The 27453-nt window shown below is 33.9% G+C and overlaps 1 protein-coding gene across 1 annotated transcript in view; it reads left to right on the forward strand.

Annotated features, from left to right (window-relative positions):
- The window catches only part of LOC106875763 (villin-1), a 168682-nt gene that overhangs the window by 56262 nt on the left and 84967 nt on the right, over positions 1–27453 (forward strand). The window contains exons 6-10 of the mRNA XM_089338668.1: positions 3148–3219; positions 7583–7743; positions 9366–9476; positions 14832–14936; positions 20292–20398. Coding sequence (XP_089194794.1) covers positions 3148–3219; positions 7583–7743; positions 9366–9476; positions 14832–14936; positions 20292–20398 — 556 coding nt within the window. The remainder of the gene's footprint in view (positions 1–3147; positions 3220–7582; positions 7744–9365; positions 9477–14831; positions 14937–20291; positions 20399–27453) is intronic.

Here is a 27453-nt window from a genome sequence, read left to right on the forward strand (position 1 = left end):
TCCAAGAACAGCATTTCCGAATTCATATGGACGAGTAAGAAAATTGTATCATTCCTCAATTACCCACGTGCACTACGAGTAATCCCGCAGAAACTGCAGTTTACTATCAGGGAGCAAATAAATTCTTCCAGATATAGGGTAAAAATTAATAATTAATCAAAAATTAGTAATTTTACCGAGTAGCTCGGTGTGTTAAAGAACCATTATCGGTAAACTTATATAAACATAATTAAAATTAGGGTTCGTTGAATTCGTTATTTTTTCTTTTTTGCCTGTGTTAAGTTGCGAGTATTGCTGTCTGGGAGTTATATTTTGGTAGAGAAATAGTAGTTTTGACTGCTATTTCTAATTTTCGGTTTGTGGTGAAGCAATTCTTGCAGAACCCTCATGATATATATATATATATATATATATATACAATGTACACAGACATAGACACACACAGACACTCACTGATATACACACACACATACACATGTATATGTAGTTGTATATATGTGTGTGTGTGAGTGTGTGTCAATGTGTGAGTGTGTATGTATATATGGATGTATGTATATAAACTATATAAATACATACATATAATCACATGTAACACTAACACACACCAACAAGAAGTCAGTGTTAATATTCCATAAAAAAATCGTTTATGATGTTACTATGATTTGTAAGCAGATGGCGATAAACCTAACTACATAGATGATATCCAGAGACTGTTATCTGACATAAAAATAAGAATCCAGAATATAACAAAAGAATCCATAAAGTAATGTCCCGGAATTAAATGGAAAGAAGACTATATAAGTCATTTTTGTAATAAAAACCTTTGCAAAGTGAAAAGAATAAGAATTACAATTTTCAAGAGTAAAGACATCGTGTAGGTAAGTCAGCTAATACTCTCACAATCTTGACTTTTCTATTGGCCAGTATTTTGGACGGCTATCTTTCCCACCAACAGAGCTAATGTTTGTGGAAAGAAAGTGAGGCTTGTAAGGCCGGTGCTGATATACATAATGAACCTAGCAATTTTGTTTAAAAGCACTGGGTTGTCTTCCCTGCATGTTTTTGATTAAGAAAAAAAAATTCCTTTATGTATATATTTCTGACAACTTTTCATGGACTATACAGTAAAATATAAAATGTAACAATATCTCAACATCACCTCAATGTGAGGTAGATGCGATTCCAATAATTCTATACTTAATAACTATTGCTGTTGCACAGTAGACTCAGTTATTCGCAATCACTACTGTTTGCTTCGGCATTATAACACTCAGAGCGCAAATCACCTGTGAAAATTTTGCTCATCATTCTGAAGATACTTGATTCCACATCTCTCCAATAACATGACATCTATCTCATTTCTTCATTCTGGTTCTACGCATTATTAGTGAATATAACCATATAAGCACCCGGCTGTCAGCTTATTCCCTCCCTTGCGTATGGAATTGAGATTTTGGAGGTTAAAATTAAGAATTTACTGATGTAGAAACATGCTTTACTCTTGTGCAGTACATTTTCTGAAATAAAGATCAGTTTACGTACGTACATACATACATACATGCATGCATGCATACATACATACATACATACATACATACATACATACATACATACATACATACATATATATATATATATATATATATATATATATATATATATATATATATATATATATATATATTTATACACACACACATTTAAGACCAAGAGAAACGTGTACATGTAACATGTATATTGCTGATAACTATTTCTTATCAATATTATATGCACTGCTGACTAATACCTCGAGTGAAGAATTTAATGTTTCAGAGTCCTAATTTGCCACAAGATACTTCAATGTCAGTGAAAGATAAATTACTGTTTTATCAAGGAGATAAGTTATTTGAATTATTGAAAAAAATACACGTTTATTGAAAATGCAGTTTGCCTACAACACTCCCAAATGTACATAAAAACTGTTTGAAGGAAACTACGTAATTCTAAAACAAAACTACCCATTTTCTGTGGCGTGTGCAGAAAAAAATCAAACAATGAAAAATGGTAATATCGAGTCTGTTCTTTTACTTCTTTCATTCATCAGACTGCGGGCATACTGGAGCATAGCCTAGGAAGGTTCAGTCAAAGAAATCGACTCCAATATATATTCTTTTAATGTCTGGTTCTTATTCTGTTGGTCTATTTCTCCGAACGATAAGTTATAGGAACATAGATGAACGAACAGCGAGTGTGTAGTGGTGTGTGAGGGGATAAACACAAATATACACACATATGCATGTGCTAGACGGCAGTGTTTCTCTTTCAACTTTTATTTTCCTTTTCATTCGAAGCTTAAAAAAGTTGATAAGACGAAAATAGCTGTCTTCAGCCTTTTTAGTCTCGTTGATAATAATTATTTTTGAATTAGTCACAAGACCAGAAATTTTGAGAACAAGAAGTTAGTCGATAGCGTTGATCCTAACACTTGACTGCATTTGAGCGATTCGGGTGTCACTAGCGAGAAAGAAAAAAGCCCACATGGTGATAGTTGTTAAAAAATTGCATTTCAAATGCACGGAAATTTTCTTTGTTACCCAGTCTTCTCAAGCATGTTCCAAATAGCGTGTGATTCTCCTCATATTTACACATTTCGTTTTCTGACGCCTTACTGTAATTCGTTTAGCTCGTCCAATTATTGCTTAATTTTCTATGTGAAGTATTGTAAAAATCAGGTCGGCTTTGTTAGGTCTTCTGCCTAGTTTTCTTTTAATGTTTCTTGAAAACATTTTGCTCTATTTGTTTTCTCTCCGTCTCTCCTACTCATCTCAAACGATGAGATAGCATTGCCGGGAGCGGCATCATCTGCCTCTTTGTTATCTGCCTTTCCATTATAGGTTTCTGTATAGGGAATAGCAAAAGAGTAACACAAGCAAAAGCATATCAGCTGTGTTTCACGTGAAATCTCTGCTTGTCTTCAAGCCACATCTTCAGTTTCGAAAGTAAGGCAAATGATGTATGTATAGCTTTGTAATGTATAACATACTAGTTCATATATCTATGAGAACTTACATTATCTGATCTTCCGAGGGTACAGAAAAATTTCCTTTTACGAGACAAAGGTAAATTAGTTTTGGATTTGCCAGCTCCTGCATGAAATTTTTTGTCTAGGCGACGGAGTATTTATGAAAGCAATTTTGTCACTGATTCATCCAATTCGTATTCAACAACTGAATGTTGAAGGTAATTCATAAAAAGTGCAAAATTGGCAAAAAGGCATAATGTGACAATGAATAAATATGTGTGTTAGGATCAATGCTACAGGGCACTTTGTTTTTGTTGTAGCCGAGCAAACGTTCAGAAACACATAAAATATTATCTTCTGAAAATATATTTTCTGTGTGAAAAATGAATATCTGGTTGCAAAGCAAGCTTATTTATGTCTGTTTGCTGTGTGCACATTAAAACTATTTTTTTCTGAGTTATTCTCAAGCCATTATGAATCAAGTCGTACACAAAAAATAAGTACAAAAAAAAAATGAAAGAAAATTGATGTAAAGTTTCCGTTAGTGGAAAACAATAAAACTTACTTTGTAAAATAGTTATACATGTAAACATATTAATCCACTGTATTGTAAAAATATTCCAAACACTAGGAAAATGTGTTAAACATGCAACGACATCAATGTTGAACTAAATACAAATAAAATATGCTCAATAGAATTGCTTTTTTAATGAAACGGGGTGAGAATTAATTGAATAAAACTTTGGTGTTTTGTAAACAGGAATCTGGCAGTAAAAAGAAAAAATCATCTTAATTATCAAAATCCGTGCCAAAAGCCAAATCAATGATTAGTCAATGGCGCGAGTTAAAATAACACGCTGAAAACAACAGTAGCAACAACAACAGCGACAATAACAATGATAATAATAATGATGATGATGATGATGATGATGATTTCTTTATTTGACCTCATAAAAGACACAAAAGACGGGTACAGAACACAGAAAACAGGGGTATTAGAAAGTATAAAAACATTTAAAATCAAAATAATACAGAAGCAATAAATTTTTTATAAAAGAAAATTTTAATAAGAGAGAAGACCATCAAGGGCTCTCTGAGAATCTCACAAATATACGGTTACACTGACCACTTAAGTAAGTGTCCTTCCCAACTGACCGCCTTCTTATCTAAACGCTCATGCTCAGAGAAGGTCTATTTCATCTCAGACTATGCTCACAGCTCTCATCTACCTTCCAACGAATTTACAGGAAGACAGCATTTACCTCTGCATCCCCAGTTTCCTCTTCAATCGAAACCTGAAAATGTTGATAACTTTTAGCCTAAGTAGAAAGTGTGTGCCTTCATCTTTTTCGGTCACGTCTATCACACAACCTCTTTTAGACGGGTTGTCTTGCTGCTTTTTCCCCGGTTCTTTGCGTTCTGCATGTCCATTGAGACCCTATTCAATCACACGTTGCATTTTTTTGTCTTGGTGTTCATTCTTTGTCAGTATAGCCCCATAAAATTTGAGGATATTAGCCAACGGCCATATATTCTTGAATGTGGCTCTCGTCTATAATCGACGAAAGTCCTGTAGTACAAATGTTTGTATAGGTATATAATATATCAGCTCGGACTCTTAGCTCCGCGCGGTTTTAAACTATTTTCTCTAACGACAGAGAAGATACTGCCCTACGTATTTGGTAGGGTTACCTCTAATTGCTCTTTTGTGAAGAAAGAAAAAAAAAAAGAGAAAGGAAAAAGCAACTCGCTCTGCTTTTCTCGCTCAGATGTAGGCAGCATTCCTTTTCTTCTCTCTCTCAGTTTCTCTTTCTGCTTTTTTTTCTCTCTCTCCCTTTTTCTTTTCTCTCTTCAACAAAAGACTGGAAACGAAGTACCCTTTTGATTAAAAAATTCTATGAAGCGAATAATTTTCTCGGTTAGTTAGTTCATGTCCAAAAGCTGCCTCTTATCAGCAGCTTGATAAGATCTAAAACCAATGATGTTTCTTCGTTATTACTTTCGTGTGTGTATGTGTGCACATGTGTGAATGTGCACGTGAACTGTGAGTATATGTATGCGCATGCGCAAATTGTTTCCTCTTATTACGTCGCGTAAATTTTGCGTCTTCGATATTAAATTGTTACTGTCCGTATTAAAGTGAATCTGCTTTATAGTTATTTCATTTTTGAATTCTGTTTATTAATTCACTTTTGTGTAGTCAAAGATCAAGCGACTGTTATCTTCCAAGTCTGATATCCTCTTTGTGCATTACTAGCTCTTACTGCTCCTGTTACAGAGGAAGCCACATTGAAAATTATTGTAAACACAAAAAAGATTTAAAGTGATATTTGAAACAGACTTTCTGTCTACCTAATGCAGATTGCTATTAAAACAAGTAAAACATGTTAATCCAATAATTTTTGGTGATATTTACAACTCTGAATAGGACAAACAACAACAACAACAACAACAACAACAACAACAACAACAACAACAACAACAACAACAACGATAATCATAATGGCTATAAATTTTGGCACAAATCCAGCAATTTCTGGGGTTGGGGTAAGTTGATTACAATGATGCCAGTACTCAACTGATACTTATTAACTCCATAAGGATGAAAGGCAAAGTCGAACTCTGCGGAATTTGAGCTCATAACGTAAAAAAGGACGAAATACCGCTAAGCATTTTCCGCTGTGTGCTAACGATTCTGTCAGCTTGCTACGTTTGTAATAATAATAATAAATTCTTTTTAGTGGCAACAAGGGTCAATAAATCAAAACATTAAAGAACAACACAAGACGATATACAAAGAGTTTAGCAAAAAAAGTCCGTTTAAACATTTGATAACGAAAATAACAATATAACAAGCGAAAACTCCAAATAGGAGGAGGTGCTTTGAAGGTTAATCGTGGAAAAAACCTATAAACGCTACGGGTGCTTGGTTTCAGAAATGGTCCATCTATACTGGCCATTTTCCGATATTCACCCACCTTTCAACACATTTGCTAGAAGACAACTTTTACCTTTCTACTATCACCTTCCTTTTCAAGTGGAACTTGAAAAAGTTGATGAGGCCTTGGCCAAAGAGGAAAGTGTTTGACTTTAGCCCTTTCAAACGGGCCCACCATACTCCTCTTTCGCTACAGCCACCAGACAAATGAAAATTGCTTTCCCCTCCTAGTTAAAGGAGGCCAGCGGGGCAATCTTCACTATGGATTCAGCTGATAGCCGGATCCGTTCTACACGCGACAACAGCATCACCGGGTTTGGATGGTCTGCTCTGCGAGCTTTATATTTCAATGCCAGACTTGTTTGCGAGCCTCTTGGCAGACGTCTACTACAAATGGCAACAAAACGTATATAGTTATATATACACACACAAGGTATTTTATCCAAATGCCTACCGATTTTGCTACCCCAATAACAATAATATTAATAATTAGCGAGATATATGAACATCTCATATTTTATAAATTTTCCTATTTCTCTTTCCATGCCTAAAATTATGTTTCATTATGTTAAAAATTAAGATTTTATGTTTCAACTTCGATCCTAGGTTAAGGCTGTTTAAAGTACAACTCTCAGTCCTGTTTCATTATGTATAAAATTTCGATTATGTTCTCAATTACCTTCCATAGTTCAGTTTACCCAAGGTGTAAAAATCATGCTTATTTCATTATTCAAGATCTCAATAATGTCCTTGATGCCTTTCCATACTTTTGGTCATTCAAAGTGTAAAATTCCAAACTTGCTTCATTATATTCAAGATTTTGATTATGTCTTTTATTTCGTTCCGTAGCTAAGGCTGCTTAAGGCGTAACAGTGAACATGCACTGAGACAAGCAAAATAATATTACATTAAGTAACGCTCACATATTTTGTTAGGGAATGGTATAACCGGTTGAATTACATCTAGCTATATCTCATAAATTATTAACCCTGGAAGGATGACAAATCAAAGCTAACTTGCGAATTTAAAGGGCCAGAACTAAATATTAAATAACAGCTCTCTGGTCTACGATTTATCTCATTTTTCCACCTTCATAAATTATACATAGATTATATATATTGCGGGTTATAAAATACAGCATTGTGGATCACAGGATCTTGTTACATATTTGTTACGTTTGAAAGATATTTGCAGATTTTTATTGGTTTTTGTATAATATTTGCATTTCTTTTTTCAAGTCTTTAAAGAAAGTTTATAGCAGACAGCGTTAAATAATGTTGTAGGTCAATAAATACTGAGCATCAGGAAATTTATTGCTGAAAAATGCTTTGTTTATAGGTTTTGCGATTTTTATCGTTGTTTGATTGATTTTTATCTGAAACCAGCCATAAATGTGTAAGCTATATTATAAATGCTTCACAAATACAAGTTTGTTTTGACAACGTACAACGCTTCTGATTTATGGTTAGGGAGAAATAAAATGTTTTCTGCAATCATGGCTTTTAGAAATGCATCATAGGCATAAGTTGAAGGAAATATCAGAAAGGAGCACAAGTTATCACTTATGTCATTAAGTAACATTAAGTTTTAAAATATTCGATTTTTGGTTCGACCTTCTGCAGGCGCCCAAATTCCCAAGTGAGTATACAACACGAACATAAAATATTCGTTCGCTAAATATGTCTCTGATGTGTGTTTCAGATATGAATCTGGAGGATATCTGTTTGACTTAGTCAGCATCAAACAACATTATGAAGAGAAGTTGTGGCATGTGAAAGGAAAGCGTAACTTGAAAATGAACCAGGTGAGAAAAGACAGGTAAAATTTGACGTAAAAGTTATCAAACAGAAACTGAATTTTATGAATAAATTAACAGCAAAGACTTTCACTGTAAAAAAGACATACATTATGATTATTAATTTTAGATAAAAAGAAACAAGTTTAAATGGCAGTGTGCACCTATTGCTCTTCTATCTCTCAAACTGATGCGTATAATGTATATTTAACTGCGTTTTTCTTTTTATAAACATACATCTGTAGAAAAGAATCTTATCAAATATATATATATTCTTCATAAAGTGAGGTCAAATGGGAAATTTCGAGGAAACAGGAAGGATACGTGTGCATTAAATTTATGTATTTTATCATTCAAGATTATTCTAATGACGTATTTCCAGCTATTAATGACCAGGTACCGGAAATCCCTCTCCAGAGAGTGGTTCTTTTCATCAGTTTGAGGGTGGGAAGAGAGAGAGAGAGAGAGAGAGAGAGAGATAGAGAGAGAGAGAGAGAGAGAGAGTGTGTGTGTGTGTGGGTGTGTGTGTGTGTATCGTGACGGGAAAGAGCTCATATGTTGGTGACTTATCATATCTCATACAGGTTGTTCTCTCACGTGGAGAACAGTCATTGCAGCAACAAGTTTTTCTCCTCATAATAATGCATTATTATTACAAGGTAAACAAGTGTTGTGTTGACGCTGTTGTCGTACCAAAACGCTTAGAATAAATAGACACACACACACACATTGATAAATAAATAAATAAATAAATAAATAGATAAATAAATAAGAAGTAAAACCTTGTCAGGTTTCATATCATTTTGACCTGCAGACATTTATATCATGGATTTGCATTAATTCTATTTAGATTGACTATGTCTTGAATTCACTGGGGACGCAAGCCTAGATGCCAGTAGGACAGTAAGAAATCTTATTGAGTGTATTTGAAAAATAGGTATTGTGAATAAGCTAGATATCATTATGAAATATACTTAAGAGTGAAGACGCGTGGTTTAGTGGTTAGGGTGTTTGGTTCACGATCGTGAGTTCAATTCCCGGTAACGCGTTGTGTCCTTAAGGAAGGCACCTTATTTCACGTTGCCATGTCACATTCTGTGTAACGCTGAATATCTCTGAGAAGTACGTTAAGAGTTCACGTGCCTGTGGAATAGTCAGCCACTTCCATGTTAATTTCACAAGCAGGCTGTTCTGTTGATCGGATCAAGTGGAACCCTCGTCGCATAAGCGACGAAGTGCCAGTAGTAAGTATACTTAAGAAACCGCTGAAAGACTTAACATATAAAAGAACGTAATAAATAAATTACGGTATATAGTAAATATTATAACAGTATCTTAGTTCAAATTCATCTCAAGTTGACTTTGCATTTTACTCCTCCATGGTCGATAAAATAAATACCAGCCAAAAACTACATTTTTTCCAACGACATCAACCTTGTCAAACTTTGTGGCCCTATCACAAAGCCCCTGTTAAATAAATTTAATTTGTGAAATATTTCTAATAAAACTTTCCTGGAGATTTTAAAAAGTAAACCAACAATTTTTTAAACGTGAAAGTTATATTGCTCTCAGCATAATATATAACCATCTTTTGTGATATGCAAAACTATTTGATATTGATTTATTTTCAGTTACCGATGGGATGGTGCAGTGTGAATAACAATGATGTTTATATTCTTGACATAAAAGAATGTATGTTTATTTGGATAGGAAAAAAAGCGAACGTGTATGAAAAAATAAAGGTGAGATGAATTATTTATCTATCTCTGTCTTCATCTGTTTTACCTCTTTCTACATACATGAATATTTACGTACATACACACTTACGTTACATACATACATAGTTGATAAGGAGATAAATTGATTAGAAAGGAATTACAATTCCTTACGTATATACACACCCATACATACACACACGCACACATATATATATATTGGGTTGGCAACTAAGTTCTCGCCGTTTTTTTTAAATTAAAAAAATTTTAAGCGGTTTAATAAAAGATAACAACTAATTAATCAATAATGTATTCACCCTTGTTGTTTACAACTTCTTCCCAACGTTCAACAAGATTTTCAATACCTCGTTGGTAGAAATCACCCAATTTCGACTCGAAAAATTGATCCAACCAAGCTCTCAAGTCTGCATCAATATTGAACGAAACTCCGCGCATAGCATTTGAAAGCGATCGAAAGAGGTAGAAATCCGTTGGTGTCAAATCAGGAGAGTACGGCGGGTGTGGCAGCACTTCCCAGCCATGTGTTTGAATGGCTTCCTTGGTCATATTGACGATATGAGGGCGGGCGTTGTCGTGCAGCAGAAGAACTCCATGCTGCCGATTAGGCCTTTTCTATTGAATAGCCGTGCTGAGTCGTTCCATCTGTTAAACATAGAGTTCCGCGTTGACCATTTGGTTCCGTTAAGGTAATTCGTAATGGATAATCCCTTCCCAGTCCCACCATACGCACAATATCGTTTTACACGGATGAAGATTTAGTCTTATGCGCGGTGTCGCTTGTTAACCGAGGCTAAGCCATTCCTGACACTGCTTCATATTGATGTACTGGTACCATTTTTCGTCGCCAGTAACGATTTGGTAAAGAAATCATTGCTTGTGTCCATGAGTTGAGCGGTGACGAGCAAGCAAACCAGCGGAGATTGTGGATCTTTGATTTTTGTTGTTGTCACTTAAAGCATGCGGAACCCATGCTCCAAACTTCTGAACCTTTCCCACCGAGTGAAGATGCTTCTCCATAGCAGTGTGGGAGCATTGCATTTTCTCTGCCAGTTCCCTTGTTGTTTGACGAGAATTTTCGTGCAAAATTGGTTTAATCGCTCTTCATGGAACTCAACTGGACGGTGTGTCTTTGAGGTCAAAATTTTCATTTTTGAACTTGGCATACCAATCACGAGTAGTTCTTTCAGCTTTGGCACCCTCTCCATACACAACACAAATGTCGCGAGTAGCTTTTGCGCCCTTAGAACCTTGATTAAAAGCAAAAAAGAATGAGATGTCGAAAATGCTCGTTTTTCTTAACTTGACAATCCATTTTAATGATCTGAAAAACAAAAATTAACTAAAATTAGCTAGAAAAAGACAAAAAACAAAATAGATTCCAAAATGATTCAAAAATAGAATTCTCAAAAAAAATAGATTCCAAAAATTAAAAACGCAATAAATTCAAAAATTTAAAAAAAAAACGGCGGGAACTTAGTTGCCAACCCAATATATATATATAATAGATATTAACACATGTAGTAACATATGTATCCCTTTTCTTCAGGAAGGAAATAAGATATGAGGAATAGTCAGTTGGATATAAGTAACTGTCTATAGATAGAGGCAGGGTAGGGGTAGAAGTTAATTACCAGTTAAAGGAGCAAGACGCTTAGAAACTAAGATGTTAAAACAGAGGAAATTTTATTATGTGTGCGTAAATCAATGTGCATGATCCACAAATTAATGTATGAAAAAAAGAACGAAAAAAAAGAAAGATAAGAGAAACTGTTACAAGAGGTGTCAAAGTAGACAACAAAAGACACAATGTTCATCAAACCAGTCACATGTGTGTTGAAAAGAGAGAGAAAAGAGAAAAAGATACTGTGTGTGGGCGCATGTGATTGTGTATTACATGTACTGAAAAAGTGTATGTGTAGGTACTTAGGCTGCTTAGTGTTTTAGCGTGTATCTTTCAATGTGTGCATGTATTTGTGCCTGCGCGCGCGTTATGTTCATTTTCTTTCAGCGTATTTTATAATCTCGATCTATATATATATTAGTTTCAAATTTTGGCACAAGGCCAATAATTTCGGGAGAGGAGGTAAATCGATTACATCGATCCCAGGGCTCGACTGGTACTTATTTTATCGACCCTGAAAGGATCGAAGGTAAAGTCGACCTCGGCGGAATTTGGACTCAGAACGTAAAGATAGACGAAACGCCGCTAAGCATTTTGCCCGGCGTGGTAACGACTCTGACATCTCGCCGCCTTAACAATCTATGTATATTGTATGTGCAAGCTGGTAGCGTTGTGGGTCTCCGACTGTTGAGGTTTGTTGTACATACATATGTGAGTGTGAATGAGTGTGTGTGTGTGTGTGTGTGTGTGTGTGTGTGTGTGTGTGTGTGTATGAATGAGTGTGTGTGTGTGTGTGTGTATGTGCGCGTGCGGGCGCAGTTGCGTCCGTGCGTGTGTATAACTTACACAAGTTTGTATGTGGTGTTTTCCTACTGAAACTGTATGTGTATCTTCGGGAGTTTTATGCTTAGATTTTGTTTTTTGCTTAGTTCATATGTATATATCGATAAATGTGCAAAAATGTGCACGAGTTTCTGCTTATTTATTAGTAGGAATGCAAGATTTTGCAGACGCTTCTATGCATAAATGTGCATATATATCCAAACGTGCACACTTACTAAACACAATACACAAGCGCATATAAAAATACAGGCCCACAATACTGCCAACTCAGGCATACAACATTTCTAGATTGTACATATACACGCTATTAGAAAACCAATATAGCATACACGCATACTTAACGTTCGAAAACCGAAAAGCTTTGCTACGAATAAAAATACTCGTACATTTTACTTCAACCGAGTTTCATGGATACTCCTTTGTCAATACCTCGCCGGTAGAAATTCAACCAATCAGTAATTGTTCTGTTGGAAACCTATAGCTTGCACCATTAGATTTTACCAAAACGAAATATAAAGCATCAAAACATAATAAACCAAGCACTGTGAAAGGAAATTGATATAATAACACAGACCTTATGCCATAATGGATATACCAATTATTTAGTAGACTAAGCTATAGAACATTACACAGCAATATTTATTATGGTAGTAACAAGAAAAAAACATGAAATGCCTCCCGCTATATTGCAGAGCTGTGTATTATTTTTTTCAATAAAAACAAAACAAAAACACACTATAGTTTCATATTTATAAATATGTCGTAAAACAACTCAAACACTCCACAATATGCATCCCGCTATTAATAATATATTATAGAAAAAGCATAAAAATTAGAAATATCGTATAAAATGAAAACGAAAAAGTCTTCACTAAATCGAGCCGACGAGTGGAGTTAGAAATTCTCAAATTCAAAAGCAAACAAGAAAAGTTGTAAATTTAATGATTAAGTGTTACATTAAACATACAACATACAACAACGTGCTTCAGCGAACTGAGAAATACATTTATATGAAACTAGGAATATTAATGTTCCTCAATTCATAAAGATAAAAGAAATAGGAAAAATCCTTACTAAAAAGATTGTAAAAAACAAGTTAGAACAAGTTGACTTTCGGCATTATAAATTATGTAATTTTTACACACACACAGACACACACACACAGACACACACACACACACACACACACACACACACACACACACACACACATTATAAATATCTAAATATATTATGTATGCATTCTTTTATTCATTTCAGCCATGTGGCTGCGGTCATGCTGGAGCACTACCGTGATTTTGCATATATATATATATTTATATAAAGGGCATTATTACAGAAAATAATAATGCCACACAGTGGACTTCTCAAAATAACCACATTTAGTACCTAATGCGAGGAAAAACAACCAACAGAAGACGACCAACTTTCTTTTAAATAAACTTAATTGTGTATCGGCCGATTTCGCGATTACTTAGAATGAATCTAGATTTCGTTCATCAGCACAGTATTGTCCCAAAAATATATACAAATAAACAGAATTCTCACCTCACCAAAAACGAACACACTACGTATCCGACAGAGTAAAGGGAATGAAGTTTATCTGTATATATCTTCATCAAAGAAGCGGGAATACTTCTGGGTTGCTTCTGGGTACCCATGTGGAGACAGGGTTTTTGGTGAGGTGAGAAGTCCACTGTGTGGCGTTATTATTTTCTGTAATAATGCCCTTTATATAAATATAAACGAATAATTATATTCTTGGGAATAGAAATTTCCCTTATGAATTTTTTTACACACTGGCTTCTTGATAAAATTCTTGTAAAAGAGTTTTATCCCTTTTTGAATTTATTTATCAAATTTATACACGGAATATATTCAATGTTGAATTTTTATTCCTGTCTCCACATGGGTACCCAGAAGCAACCCGGAAGTATTCCCGCTTCTTTGATGAAGATATATACAGATAAACTTCATTCCCTTTACTCTGTCGGATACGTAGTGTGTTCGTTTTTGGTGAGGTGAGAATTCTGTTTATTTGTATATATTTTTGGGACAATACTGTGCTGATGAACGAAATCTAGATTCAATCTAGTAATCGCGAAATCGGCCGATACACAGTTAAATTTATTTAAAAGAAAGTTGGTCGTCTTCTGTTGGTTGTTTTTCCTCGCATTAGGTACTAAATGTGGTTATTTTGAGAAGTCCACTGTGTGGCGTTATTATTTTCTGTAATAATGCCCTTTATATAAATATAAACAAATAATTATATTCTTGGGAATAGAAATTTCCCTTATGAATTTTTTTACACACTGGCTTCTTGATAAAATTCTTGTTAAAGAGTTTTATCCCTTTTTGAATTTATATATATATATATATATAATATATATATATATATATATATATATATATATTATGTATATATTATGTATATACATGTATATATAAATATATATTGTAGATATATTATGTATATACATGCATATATATATATATATATATATATATATATATATATATATATATATATATATATATATATATATATATATATATATATGTGCATATATCTATCTATATATGTATATATTACAGATATATTATATATATATATATACATATATATGTATGTATGTGTATACATATGTGTGTGCATATGTATATAGTTGCATATATGTACGTACGTACATACGTACGTATGCATGTATGTATGTTACTCGTTCTCTCTATATCTATGTTATGTATAAAATAATATCTAATAATATATGTAAAAATTCCTTCCACATACTTCTTTTCTCTTATTCGTTTGGTTTGTTTCTGCAAACAGTTCCGCGACGCTTGTATGTTTAGTCTCTACAATTGAATTAGATAAATATCTAAGTTTTTTTTCTTTCTAGGCCGCTCAGATAACTCAACATTTGAATACGCAACGTGTCAGCAAAGTTCAGGTAATCATTGTCAACGATGGCGAAGAAGGAAATCTGAAGAAAGATGAATTTCAGGTAAATTATTGTCCCCTGCTTAAGTTGTTAATACACTAAATTGTTGGAATGATTGAAGGTTCGCATGTAGATAACATTGTAATAGTATGTACATAAAGGAGTGATGTAACTCTCGAATGTCCAGTCCGTTTATTTGTAAATAGCGTTCGAACAATGTAGGCTGTAGATTGTCATTAAAATTGCCAAATAACAAAGAAAAAAGACAACTAATTATCCATTGATTTATGTCCCTATTAGATAATGTATTCTTAGATTCCCTTGAACGGACGGTATGGTTATGTTGTCATAACTTTGACCACAGGTCTACTCGATCAGAGCTGAACTGGGAGTAAGCAAAATGTGCAACAACAACAACAACAAAAAACAACAACAACAAAACAACAACAACAACAATTTTACTTTGTGAAGGAAAAGACTGTTACAAAGGAAGAAAGAAACGAACTACCACATCTGAATGAGGCACTAAATAGCGAAAGAAAGAGTCTACCAGCTCTAAGAGGAATCGAAAGAGGAAAACTATATAAAGTATTGAAAAAGATGGACAAACTGTTGACAAAAATCTACATCGAAAATATAACAGATTAAAACGACCTTATATACTGCGCAGCCTCTGTCACAGTGCAAACCCTTGATGTGAACAGTCAAAGAAAAACAAGGTACAAAGTCCCATGGTGGAAACGAAGGCTTGAAAATGAAAATAAACAGATCTAGAGAGATCTTGGACGGATAAATGCAATGATAGAAGGAAGAAGGGCGAAGGTAAGACAGAGGAATGATATGCAAAAAAGTACAATGTCAGACAGAAAGGACGGCAAGTAGTTAAAAAAAGAACTAAAACAAAATAAAAGAAATCAAAGCTGTGTCGAGCAACAAAAAACAAACAAAAAAGCAACAGATACCAACAGAGAACAAATCAACACCAGAAAAATAAACTCTTCAAGAACAACAAAAGAAAATTCTATAAATAACTGAACAATGAAAAGGAACATCAGGGAAATGATATTCCAGATGCTGCAGCAGGAAGAACATTCTGGGCAAAAATCTGGAGCAAAGAAGTCCAACATAAACATAATATAAAAGCAGACTGGTTACTGGAATTTGAAGAGAAATGGAAGTTGGAGCCACACAAGAAAATATAACAATCACGGATAAGAAAGTAAAAAAGATGATCAAAAAAATATAAAATTGAAAAGCCCCAGGACCAGATAGTGTCCAGAATTTCTGGCTTAAAAACCTCCGAAGTTTACGCAGCTGTATACAGCCGTTTTTCACTGACTGCATAGAAAATGGAACACCGACATAGATGATAAAAGGAAGGATAGTAGTGACACAGAGGGATAAAGAAAAGAAGGGAAGTCGGCAGTTATACACTTATTACTTACTTGCGAAAGTTAACGTCAGTAGAGGCATATTTCGGAGAGATAGTCTGTCACCGTTGTTGTTTGTAATTTGTATGATACTCATCACACAGCTATTATGGAAAGTGACACCAGGGTACTCATTGAAAAATGGGGAACAGTTGAATCATCTGTTGTATATGGATGGTTTAAAGACCTGCAGTTAGATTGAGCATGGAATAAATGATTTGGTTTCAAATCATTTTGATATTCAGATATTCAGTAAAGATTACGGGATGAAATTTGAGATTAATAAGTGTGGTGGGGTTATCATTAAAGAAGGTAATGGATAGTCATTTGATGGTGTAGAACAACGGCGAGAGAATTAAAGATGATGAGGTGGATGGATACAAGTATCTCGATATTTTGGAGTACGAAGCAATCAAGGAGAGTGAGATTAAGAAAAGCTTTAGGCGAGAATATCTCAGGAGAGCTAAGCTAGTCATGAAGAATAGACTCAATGAAAATAACAAAATCAGGGCAATGAATACATGGGCTATCTTCTAAATGCTAAAAGACGCAGGCGTTGTAAGATGGACAAAGAATGAACTTGAGGAAATATATAAAAAAAACCCAGGAAATTGATGAAAATGAACTAGGAAAATGAACCGATGTCGATAGAGGGAGGAAGAGATCTCATAGGATATAAGATCTGTGTTGCCGATGAGGAAAACAGTTTGGGATGGTACGCCAAACAGCAGATTGAACCTTTGGCTGTTGCTGTTAGAAATAGTAACACTACCTATTGAAAATGTGACACATCGAAAAGAATTTCAGAAAGAAGACGGAGAGCAAAGACTGAACAACTGGAAAGTCAAAGCGATGCATAGACAATACTTCATACAAATGGAAGGGAAAGACAAGATGAGCAACTGGAGATGACTAAGTAAAAGTGATCTGATAGGATGCACTGTTGATCGGGAGCCATGTTAGACCTTCTACAACATATATACATTACAGATACAACGAGTCGAAAAGAAATCCACTGTTTGAACGATTGATAGTTTTTCCTGAAATGTCATTCAGCTGCTCATTTTAAAAGAAGACATTCGGAGCAATGAAGTATGGATTGCACTGTACCTAAAAATTAAATATGAAATAGCTGTCATATCTAGTTTTATTGTTTTATTCAATCAGGGATGACTTGTTGCGCAACAAAAATATCTAATATTGATAAAATACTATAAAAGAATATAGATAAATACTTTAGATACAATACAATAAATACTATAGCAACAACAGGTGCAGAAGAAATATCGAAAACTGTGTTAATGCTTAATAATTGAATATACTTAAGTAAACAGAAAATATATGCGAATTATATGTATCTTTTCTTTATAATTCCTAAATTTCAAATTCAAATTTCTAATCCTGCCAAATATTATAAAGATAAGATCATCTCCCTTGTAATAACAACTAGGAGAACAACACATACTTAATCTTGTTGTCTTGGACTGGCATTCGAAGTCACGTCGCAAGAGTAGTTTGTTCAAGCCTTCTGCATACAGAACACTTTTCACAAAGTGGTGATTTGTTAATAGCAACCCTGATAACCATGACCATCTTGTATGAAGAAATTATATAAACCTTTTCTCTTCTGATTATCACTTTTCAGCTATAGACTAAGAATAACGAAAGATCTTTATTTTAGAAGTAACTCTGACTTCTTTTTTACTGTTCTTTGATAGAGTTAAAATATGTTATTTGATATTCTTGATTTTAGATGTTTTATACGTCTACAATGTTACACACACACACACACACACAAACACACACACACACACACACACGCACACACACACACACACACACATCACACGTATGTATACATGGGGACTGAACCCAGAGTCATGTGGTTGGGAAAAATGCGTCTTACTACACAGTCACACTTGCATATATATATATATATATATATATATATATATATATATATATATATATATATATATATATATGTATATAGAATGGAGTAGGTGGGGCAAGAACACACACGGAAACGAAAAGTGTCACTGAAGAAGTCACAGATGTGTGACGAAAGATTTCCAGACAATAGACAGGTGTAAAAATAAAATAACAGTAATAAACGAGTGAAGAAAAGAAAAGAATATAGTGCGTGTGTTTATTTGGCAATGAAATAAAATGAAACGACCATCCCGAAATACAACAATATATATATATATATATATATATATATATATATATATATATATATATATATATATATATATATATATATATATATATATATATATATATATATATATATATATATATATATATGTCAGAGATTACATAAATAGCAATGGAACCAAAAATTATCGAATGTGCTTCATTAGCTTTTTAGTGTTTTTTTTGCTATGAGATGCATTGCGCTCATAGTTGTGTGCTTATGTATTACCCTATAGCTTTGTCAGAGCCAAAGGGTGATATGCAAGCACCGAACTATAAGTGCATTGCATTTTATAGTCGAATAGCTGTAAGCTAGAGAAGTTCATTACGTAATTTGTTGTTCTCTTGCAATTTATATAATATATTATAACACTCCTGCTCGACTAATACCTCTTTTATGAATCATATTCATATTGAGTTCTAACACCAGGTTATTAGTATCGTTGTACCTAAGCAAAATGTATATAACCTGAAAATTTAATGTTTTTGAATGACAGTTAACCAATGCTTAGAACTTTATGTCAGTCAGTGCATTTCCAAATTTCAATGAATTATTAGACTTAATTTTTCCTGATATTCTTTTGCTTTCATAAACATTTGAATAGTTATAGATTGTATATTTATCCAAGAGCAGAATAAAACAGGACATTTAATTTATCTTTTATTGAAACATCGTAAATTACATAATCCTAAACACGTTTCACTAGCAAACATTGCATTATCACCTTGAAACGTGAGATCTTTAGAAGAAATTAATGTTATCCATTGTTATTTACCTATCTAAAGAGTATCTAATATATGTTAGTATAAAATGATCTACTAAATCTGTTTTTTCCAACTCTCGGGTATATGAGTAATTTCTTATATATGATATAATATAATATACATACACACATACATACAACCCCCGAACACATATATAGTAACAATAACAATGTTTATGAATTCCATCCAAAGATTATTGTTATAATTACTATATTTATCCAACATTATATCGGTACAGCTCGATACAACCCCCCAAAACTGGCTCCCCAGTCTGCATCATTAAACTGTGGCCAGCATAATGGAATAGGAGCTTTATTTGCATATTCAAAATGTTTCCCGTAAATACATATATATGTAACAACTTTTCAAACCGATCACATGGTAGAATCGTGTTTGTTTCCATTTTGAATGAAAACACGAATGTTCTCAGGGATTCACTATAAAGCCTTGTAAAGAAAACAAGAAATCAAAAAATTCCCAAGAACTCACGTGTTTTCAAACAAAATGGAGATGAACACCATTCCTCCATGTGATCGGTTTGAAAAATTGTTAAGTTATTAAGATATTTTCTTAACATGAAACCAATGGCAGCGTCAATACACAAATAAAATTTTATCCATCAATGCGGTGTTGAGCACCCATTTCATTATTTATATATCTATCAATATTTTATAAGAAATTGATTAAATGACAGAGGGACGAGAAGTTATGTAATGAAATTCGTTACATAGTTCCTCTTTCTCCTGTCATGTATTCGACTAAGGTTCTTTTTCTGAAGTATACGTATATTGAGTTCTACACCTGGTATCGCTATTGGTATCGCTATGCCTAAGCACAATATTAAAATATATATTTTCTCTCTCTCTCTCTCTCTCTCTCTCTCTCTCTCTCTCTCTCTCTCTCTCTCTCTCTCTCTCTCTCTCTATGTATATATATATATATATATATATATATATGTATACATGCATATATATATATATATATATATATATATATATATATAGGATGTCCATTTTTTACGCAGCTTTTCAACAAATATTTACCATTAGCAATGAAGAATCTTGGCAAACAAGAACAAATATCTGATGACTCTGAAAATGAAAATTTCGAAAAAACTTTACGATTGTATATGTGAGTAAAGACTTATTTATTTGTCCATTCAATGTGTTAATAGTTGATAACGAATTCTCAAGCATGTCATAGCTATCTTTAAAACGATTTAACCACCTGAATGTCTTTCGATGTCAATGTTGTATTCCTTCTGCGAATAAGTAATAAAAATTTACCATAAGTGAGAATCAGGTTATGCAACAACAACAACAATAATAATAGTAATAATAATAATAATAATAATAATAATAATAATAATAATAATAATAAATCCCCTGATGCTGTACCGGGCAGTGGCTCTCATGGCTTGCGATAATAATATTGATAGTAAAGAAAAAGAATGGTTTCTAATCGATGTATCAATACCAACAGATGACAATGATTCTCTGAAAGAGAATGGAAAAACTTTGAAAATACAAAGATATGGAAATAGAGGTAACTCGAATGTGGATTCTAAAAACAGAAACAATCCCTATCATAGTAGGCGCATTTAGTATGATAGAAAATATTCAGACAAATACACAGCAAGAACATCAGGACTAACATACAGAAAATAGCATTACTAGGCACCGCGCACATACCACATAAAACACTTTCAATGCAGTGAAAATAAGAGCACCACGACAAACTACAACACATACCCAAGGCACACAGCTGCGCTCGGTAGTGCAGTGAAATCAGGTGATAAAAATAAGACTACTGAATAATAATAATAATAATAATAATAATAATGATAAAGAGAAAAGATTTATCGATTCTCAACGAAATTAGTAAACAATCAACACAACTAAGTAACAAGAAGAAAACAAAAATACTGTACAAATACAGCATTACAGAAAAAGACTTACCTGAGGCAAAAGAAAAACTAAAGCAAGACATTCTTGCCAAAGCACAAAGGATCCGCCGGTATGAGAAACGCCAACGTTTCTTTGAACAAAACAAACAGTTCAAATCCAACCCCAAAAAACTCTACCAAGAACTTGGTAAAAATAAAATAAACATTACTGCAGCACCAACAGCAGAAGAACTAGAGAAATTCTGGAAACAAATATGGTCGGTGAAGCAACAACCCCAGAAAAGGACCATTAAAACAACGAACTTAGCACCTGAGCAACTCTGGGCCCCTATAACAACTGAAGAGGTCACCCAGACACTGCAAAGACTAAGCAACTGGAAGGCACCTGGACACGACAAGATCCCCAATTTCTGGTTAAAACACCTGCCAGGAATGCATAAAAAGCTGGCAGAAAACTTTAACAACATACTAGCAGAGCCAGAGACAATGCCTGAATGGCTCACAAAAGGGAAAACCATCTTAATCCCCAAATCCACGGAAACGGAGAAACCACAAAACTATAAACCTATAACCTGTCTCCCTACGATCTACAAAGCCTTTACTGCAATAATATCGCAGAGATTGAGTAAACACCTGGAAAATAACAACCTGTTTCCAGAAGAGCAGAAGGGATGCTGCAAGGGCTCATACGGCTGTAAAGATAAATTATTGATCAATAAAGCCATAACTGAAGACAGCCGCAGAAAGAAGAAAGGCCTCAGTATGGCCTGGGTGGACTAGCAAAAGGCCTTCGACAGTGTTCCCCACACGTGGATTCTGGAAACGCTAGCCATAAACAAGATGGCACCAATTATTATAAAATACATAGGGCACTCATTGAACAAATGGCAAACAGTGCTACAGCTCGAAACAAAAGAGGGACTTGTGAAAACGAAAGCCATCCCCATTAGAAGAGGAATATTCCAGGGAGACACGCTCTCTCCACTCCTGTTCTGCCTGGCACTCACACCTTTAACAGAATTGCTAAATAGAACTGGATGCGGTTACAAATGCTACGGAAAAACAGTCAGCCACCTTCTATATATGGATGACCTAAAATTATATGCTAAAAACGACAAAGAGCTAGAAACACTACTACAGACAGTACACGGCTTTACCAAGGAAATAGATATGAAATTCGGATTAGAAAAATGTGCCAAAGCAACCCTGAAAAGAGGAAAATTAGTTAAAAGCAGCAATATAACACTAGACAAAGCCAATGAAATAAGAGAACTAGACGAAAGCCAACCATACAAGTATTTAGGAGTCAATGAACTAGATAGGATACAACATACACAAATGAAAGAAAAAATAAATAAAGAGTACTATAGACGAGTTAGATCAATACTAAAAACAGAGCTCAATGCTAAAAACAAGATAATGGGTATCAACACTTTAGCTGTCCCAGTTATAAGCTACAGCTACAACATCCTTAACTGGACACTAAACGAACTATGTAAAATAGACAGGAAAACAAGAAAAATAATGACAGGATATAGGATGCACCACCCAAAATCTGACATAGAAAGGCTATATATACAACGCACAGAAGGTGGCAGGGGTCTTATACAGCTAGAAAACTATTATAAAATAACCACCATAGGACTGCAAAAATACCTACTCCAGAAGCAAGGGAAACTAATACAAATAGCCACAAAACACGAGCAAAACAAAAAACTGTTTTCAGTATTTAAGGAAGCTGACAAATACAAACAAGAAATCAATCTACCTAACAAATACGAAGAAGAAGTAGAAGAAACAACAAAAGCTATAAAACAAATGAAATCCAAACTAAAACTAGAACAGCAACGAACCATGATAAAACGATGGCAAGAAAAGCCCCTACATGGTAAATACTGGGCTAAACTAAATGCGAAAGAAATAGACAGAGAAAAATCCCAGCAATGGCTGAGAAGCTCAGGACTCAAAGCAGAGACTGAAAGATTTTTAATTGCTGCACAAGACCAAAGCCTCCCCACCAGAAATTACCAAAAACACATAATGAAAAGAAATATAACAAGTAACTGTAGAATATGTGGAGATGGACAAGAAACAATAAATCATATTATCTCTGGCTGCCCAGTCCTGGCTAAGAAGGAATATATTCACAGACACGACAGAGCTGGGACCTATATACACTGGAAGCCATGCCAACACTATGGAATAACAACAGAAAAAAGATGGTATAAACACACGCCAGGAAAGGTCACAGAAAACGAGAAAGCAACCATACTCTGGGATATGCTAATACACACAGATAGAGAAATTAAGGCAGATAGACCAGATATAGTTGTCAAAGATCATGAAGAAAAAAATGCTTTCTAATTGATGTATCAATACCAGCAGATGACAACGTTTCTCTAAAAGAAATGGAAAAAACTTTCAAAATACAAAGACCAGGAAATAGAGATAACTCGAATGTGGAATCTAAAAACAGAAACAATTCCTATCATAGTAGGTTCCTTAGGTATAATAAAAAATATTCAAACAAATACATAACAAAAACACCAGGACTTACAAATATATATATATAATTGCACTACTGGGTACTGCACACATTCTACGCAAAACACTTTCAATACAGTAAACATAAGAGCACCACAGCAAACCACAGCACATACCCAAGGCGCACAGAGCTGCGCTCGGTAGTGAAGTGAAAGCACGTTATAAAAATAAAACTACTGAACAATAATAATAATAATAATAATAATAATAATAATAATCCTTTCTAATAAAGACACAAGACTTGAAATCTGGGTAGAGGGGACTAGTTGATTACGTCGATCCCATACTCCACTGGTACCTAATCTATCAACCCCGAAAGGATGAAATGTAAAGTTGGCTTCGGTGGAATTTGAACTCAAAACCCAGCGACGGGCGAAATACTGCTAAGTATTTCGTCCAGCGTGCTAATGAGTCAGCCAGCTCACCCCCTTAATAACAATAATAATGATGATGATGATGATGATGATGATGATGATGATGATGACGACGACGACGACGACAACAACAACAACAACAGCAGCAGCAGCAGCAACAGCAACAACAACAACAACAACAACAACAACAACAACAACAACAACAACAACAATATGCCCTGATGCAGTACCAAGCAGTGGCTCTCATGGCTTTTGATCTTAACTGATTGGAAGTGTTATCATGTACATTGTATTGTCTCGGTAGAAAGATGGGCAACAGCAAATATTCCACTCAATACCAGTGATTTGCTTGTCAGTTGTTTGACCATAACTATCTTAGTATATCACTTTGTGGCTGAAGATATGAGCATCTCTGATCACCGGAAGTAGTGGTGGAAAATTATAGCCATGTGTTGAGAGGAATTCTTTGGAGTTTGAATAATTTACCTGTGGAAACATGGGAGTTTTGTTCAACATCTTTAAACAACCCTTATTCAGGGACCTTTTGAGAGGGATGGGCTACTCAACCTGAAGAAAATTCTAACTGGGCTCCACCTGCAAGGTCATGTGGTGTTTATCTTGATATGACATCACCATGTCGCACACGTATGGTTGTGATGCATGCGCCTGGTATACCCATATCAGACGAGTAGTCATGATGTGTATACTGGGTTTCGTATATTTTACCCCAGTGTCACTTTTATGGCATGCACTGCTCTCTCACTGAATAATAATAATAATAATAATAATAATAATAATAATAATAATAATAATAATAATGATAATAATAATAAACCCCCAAATGGCAGAAATTCAAAAGATGGTGCTTATGAGAACTGACCATATACTACCTAAAATGCTGTCTTTGAATCTCAGATTTTAAAGCAAACTCATAATTTTCTTATGTTTTTTTAGACATTCTCTAGAACTATACTATGTGCAAAACCAAATATATGACACCCTAGGCATAACACCAACATAAGCTTCTGACTTGTTGTCTCTTGAGGTCTCTGGGTGAGACTTGTGGTCGATTTGTACAAAAACAAAGCAATAGTCAAACATATAATAATGATGATGATGATGATGAAGATGATGTCATCAGAGTGGTTTACAGAGAACTATGTAACATGCTTGGATTGGAAAAGACAAGAAAATAGTATAAACATGAATCAAAGAGTATGGTAGAAAGTGTCAGAGCAAAGATCCTTTGAGACTTTGTGATAACCTGTCATTATGGAATCAAATATCGGAAATCCAGTATTGTTCTGATATAAAAAAAAAGAACGTAGAAAAAAATTGTAGCTAATCATAGACATCACGTGCACTAGGAAGAACAGAATCGCCGAAAAGGGAGAAAAACTGACGGGCTAGGGGCAGGCGTGGTAAGAAGCTTGCTTTCTAACCACATGGTTCCGGGTTCAGTTCCACTACTTGGCATCTTTTGCAAGTATCTTCTACTCTAGCCTTGTGAGTAGACCAGGTAGAAGAAAAGTGGAAGAAGCCCGTTGTATATATATATATATATATATATATATATATATATATATATATATATATATATATATATATATATATATATATATATATATATAAATATATATATATATATATATATATATATATATATATATATATATATATAAATATAAATATATATATATATATACATTCTGTTACGACCTCGTGGCCATAACCCGAATTTACAGAATCAACGAGGATATGGTGAACCCAAAACAACACACCATGAAAGTTTTTGTAAAATATTATTAACAATAGAAAAAACAACCTACATACAAACACAAATATATACACAAACAAAAAAAAATCAATGCCACGCCTGACGTGCAATTAAAATATTTACAAAGGTAACATATATATACAGTTCAGAAATCTGGACTCAGAATCCCAGCTTCACCAACTTGATTTCACAAACTTGATCCGTAACTCTGGGTTCACAATTTTTAGTTTCACCAAAATTGGCCTCACACAAAACCTGTCCTCACAAATTTAGTTTTTCAAAAAGATGGATTCCAAAAATTTGGATTTCATAAAATCTGGATTTCCATTTTAGTACAAATTCGGTTTTCGAACCTTGGATTTCGAACCCAGATGTGACACGGAAATTATTTTAAATCTGTCTGACAAAAGTTCTGGCGAATACCTGGAACATAAAAAATCCCTAAATGCCTAACATGAAGCACAATGTGCATAAACCAAACAGGCAATCATAGCTTCCAGAATCCAAGTGAACAACTTTGTCTCACAGAAAAAAAAAAAACTGTCACAAAAACTGGGCGTGGGTACAAATATCTCTGCTTATAAAGGTTTGCCAAGGCCTAGCCAATTTGTTATAGCTTCACAGTTTTGGCTAATAACTCCTAGCTTCCCCCATTTTGACAATGGATATCATCCGAGAGAAATGTAGATGCTTGTTATGGGTGGAAATAACTCGCCCATCTCAACCTGAATATTCTCGAAACGGTTGTCAAACTTTGTACCCGATAAAGATTCTTCTTAATATCATCTTATACCACCATTTCATCTATTTGGATTACCGCCTTACATTCACCATGTAATATCCTCATTAATCTCTAATATGGATATACTACATCATAAGATCTCTTGCAAGTACATTTATGATTTATATGCGTTTATATATTGATATATTGTTATACCATATATATATATATATATATATATATATATATATATATATATATATATATATATATATATATATATATATATATATATATATACGGTTTAGATATAGATTCAAGGTTGAATATGGTACTTATGCTTTTTATTTGGTCCATTGCTATTACTACTTAAGTTATTAGGTCTGTTAAAACACCTATGATTATTATTATTATTATTATCATTATTATTGTTGTTATTGTTACCATGTGTACTATTATCATTATTATTATTATCTGTATCAAGAAGAGATGTTCTACCAGGGTTAAGGAAAGCAATTTTTTGGGCATATCCAGCTTTAGACAAGGCCATATTATAGTAGCTAGAGTTAGAATTAAATATATCAATGTTCGAAGATAATTTAGTAATTCTTTCAGAAATACTTTTAACTAAAGAATTTAATACATTAGGTGGATGATTGGATAATCTACTTACATATCTAGTAATTTCATTTTCTTTTCTATATGGGTGGTATAATCTAGTTTCTATGTTGAGAGTGGTATCTAAAAAATTTACAATTTTATTACCATATTCATAAGTAATGTTTAAGTTAAAACTTTAAAAAAGTTTCCTAATTTTCTTTCTTATTCTCTCAATGAATGATTTGCTATTACTAGGGATGAGGA

Source organism: Octopus bimaculoides, chromosome 2 (assembly GCF_046866305.1).
Source record: "Octopus bimaculoides isolate indiv1 chromosome 2, ASM4686630v1, whole genome shotgun sequence".
NCBI classification, from domain to species: domain Eukaryota; kingdom Metazoa; phylum Mollusca; class Cephalopoda; order Octopoda; family Octopodidae; genus Octopus; species Octopus bimaculoides.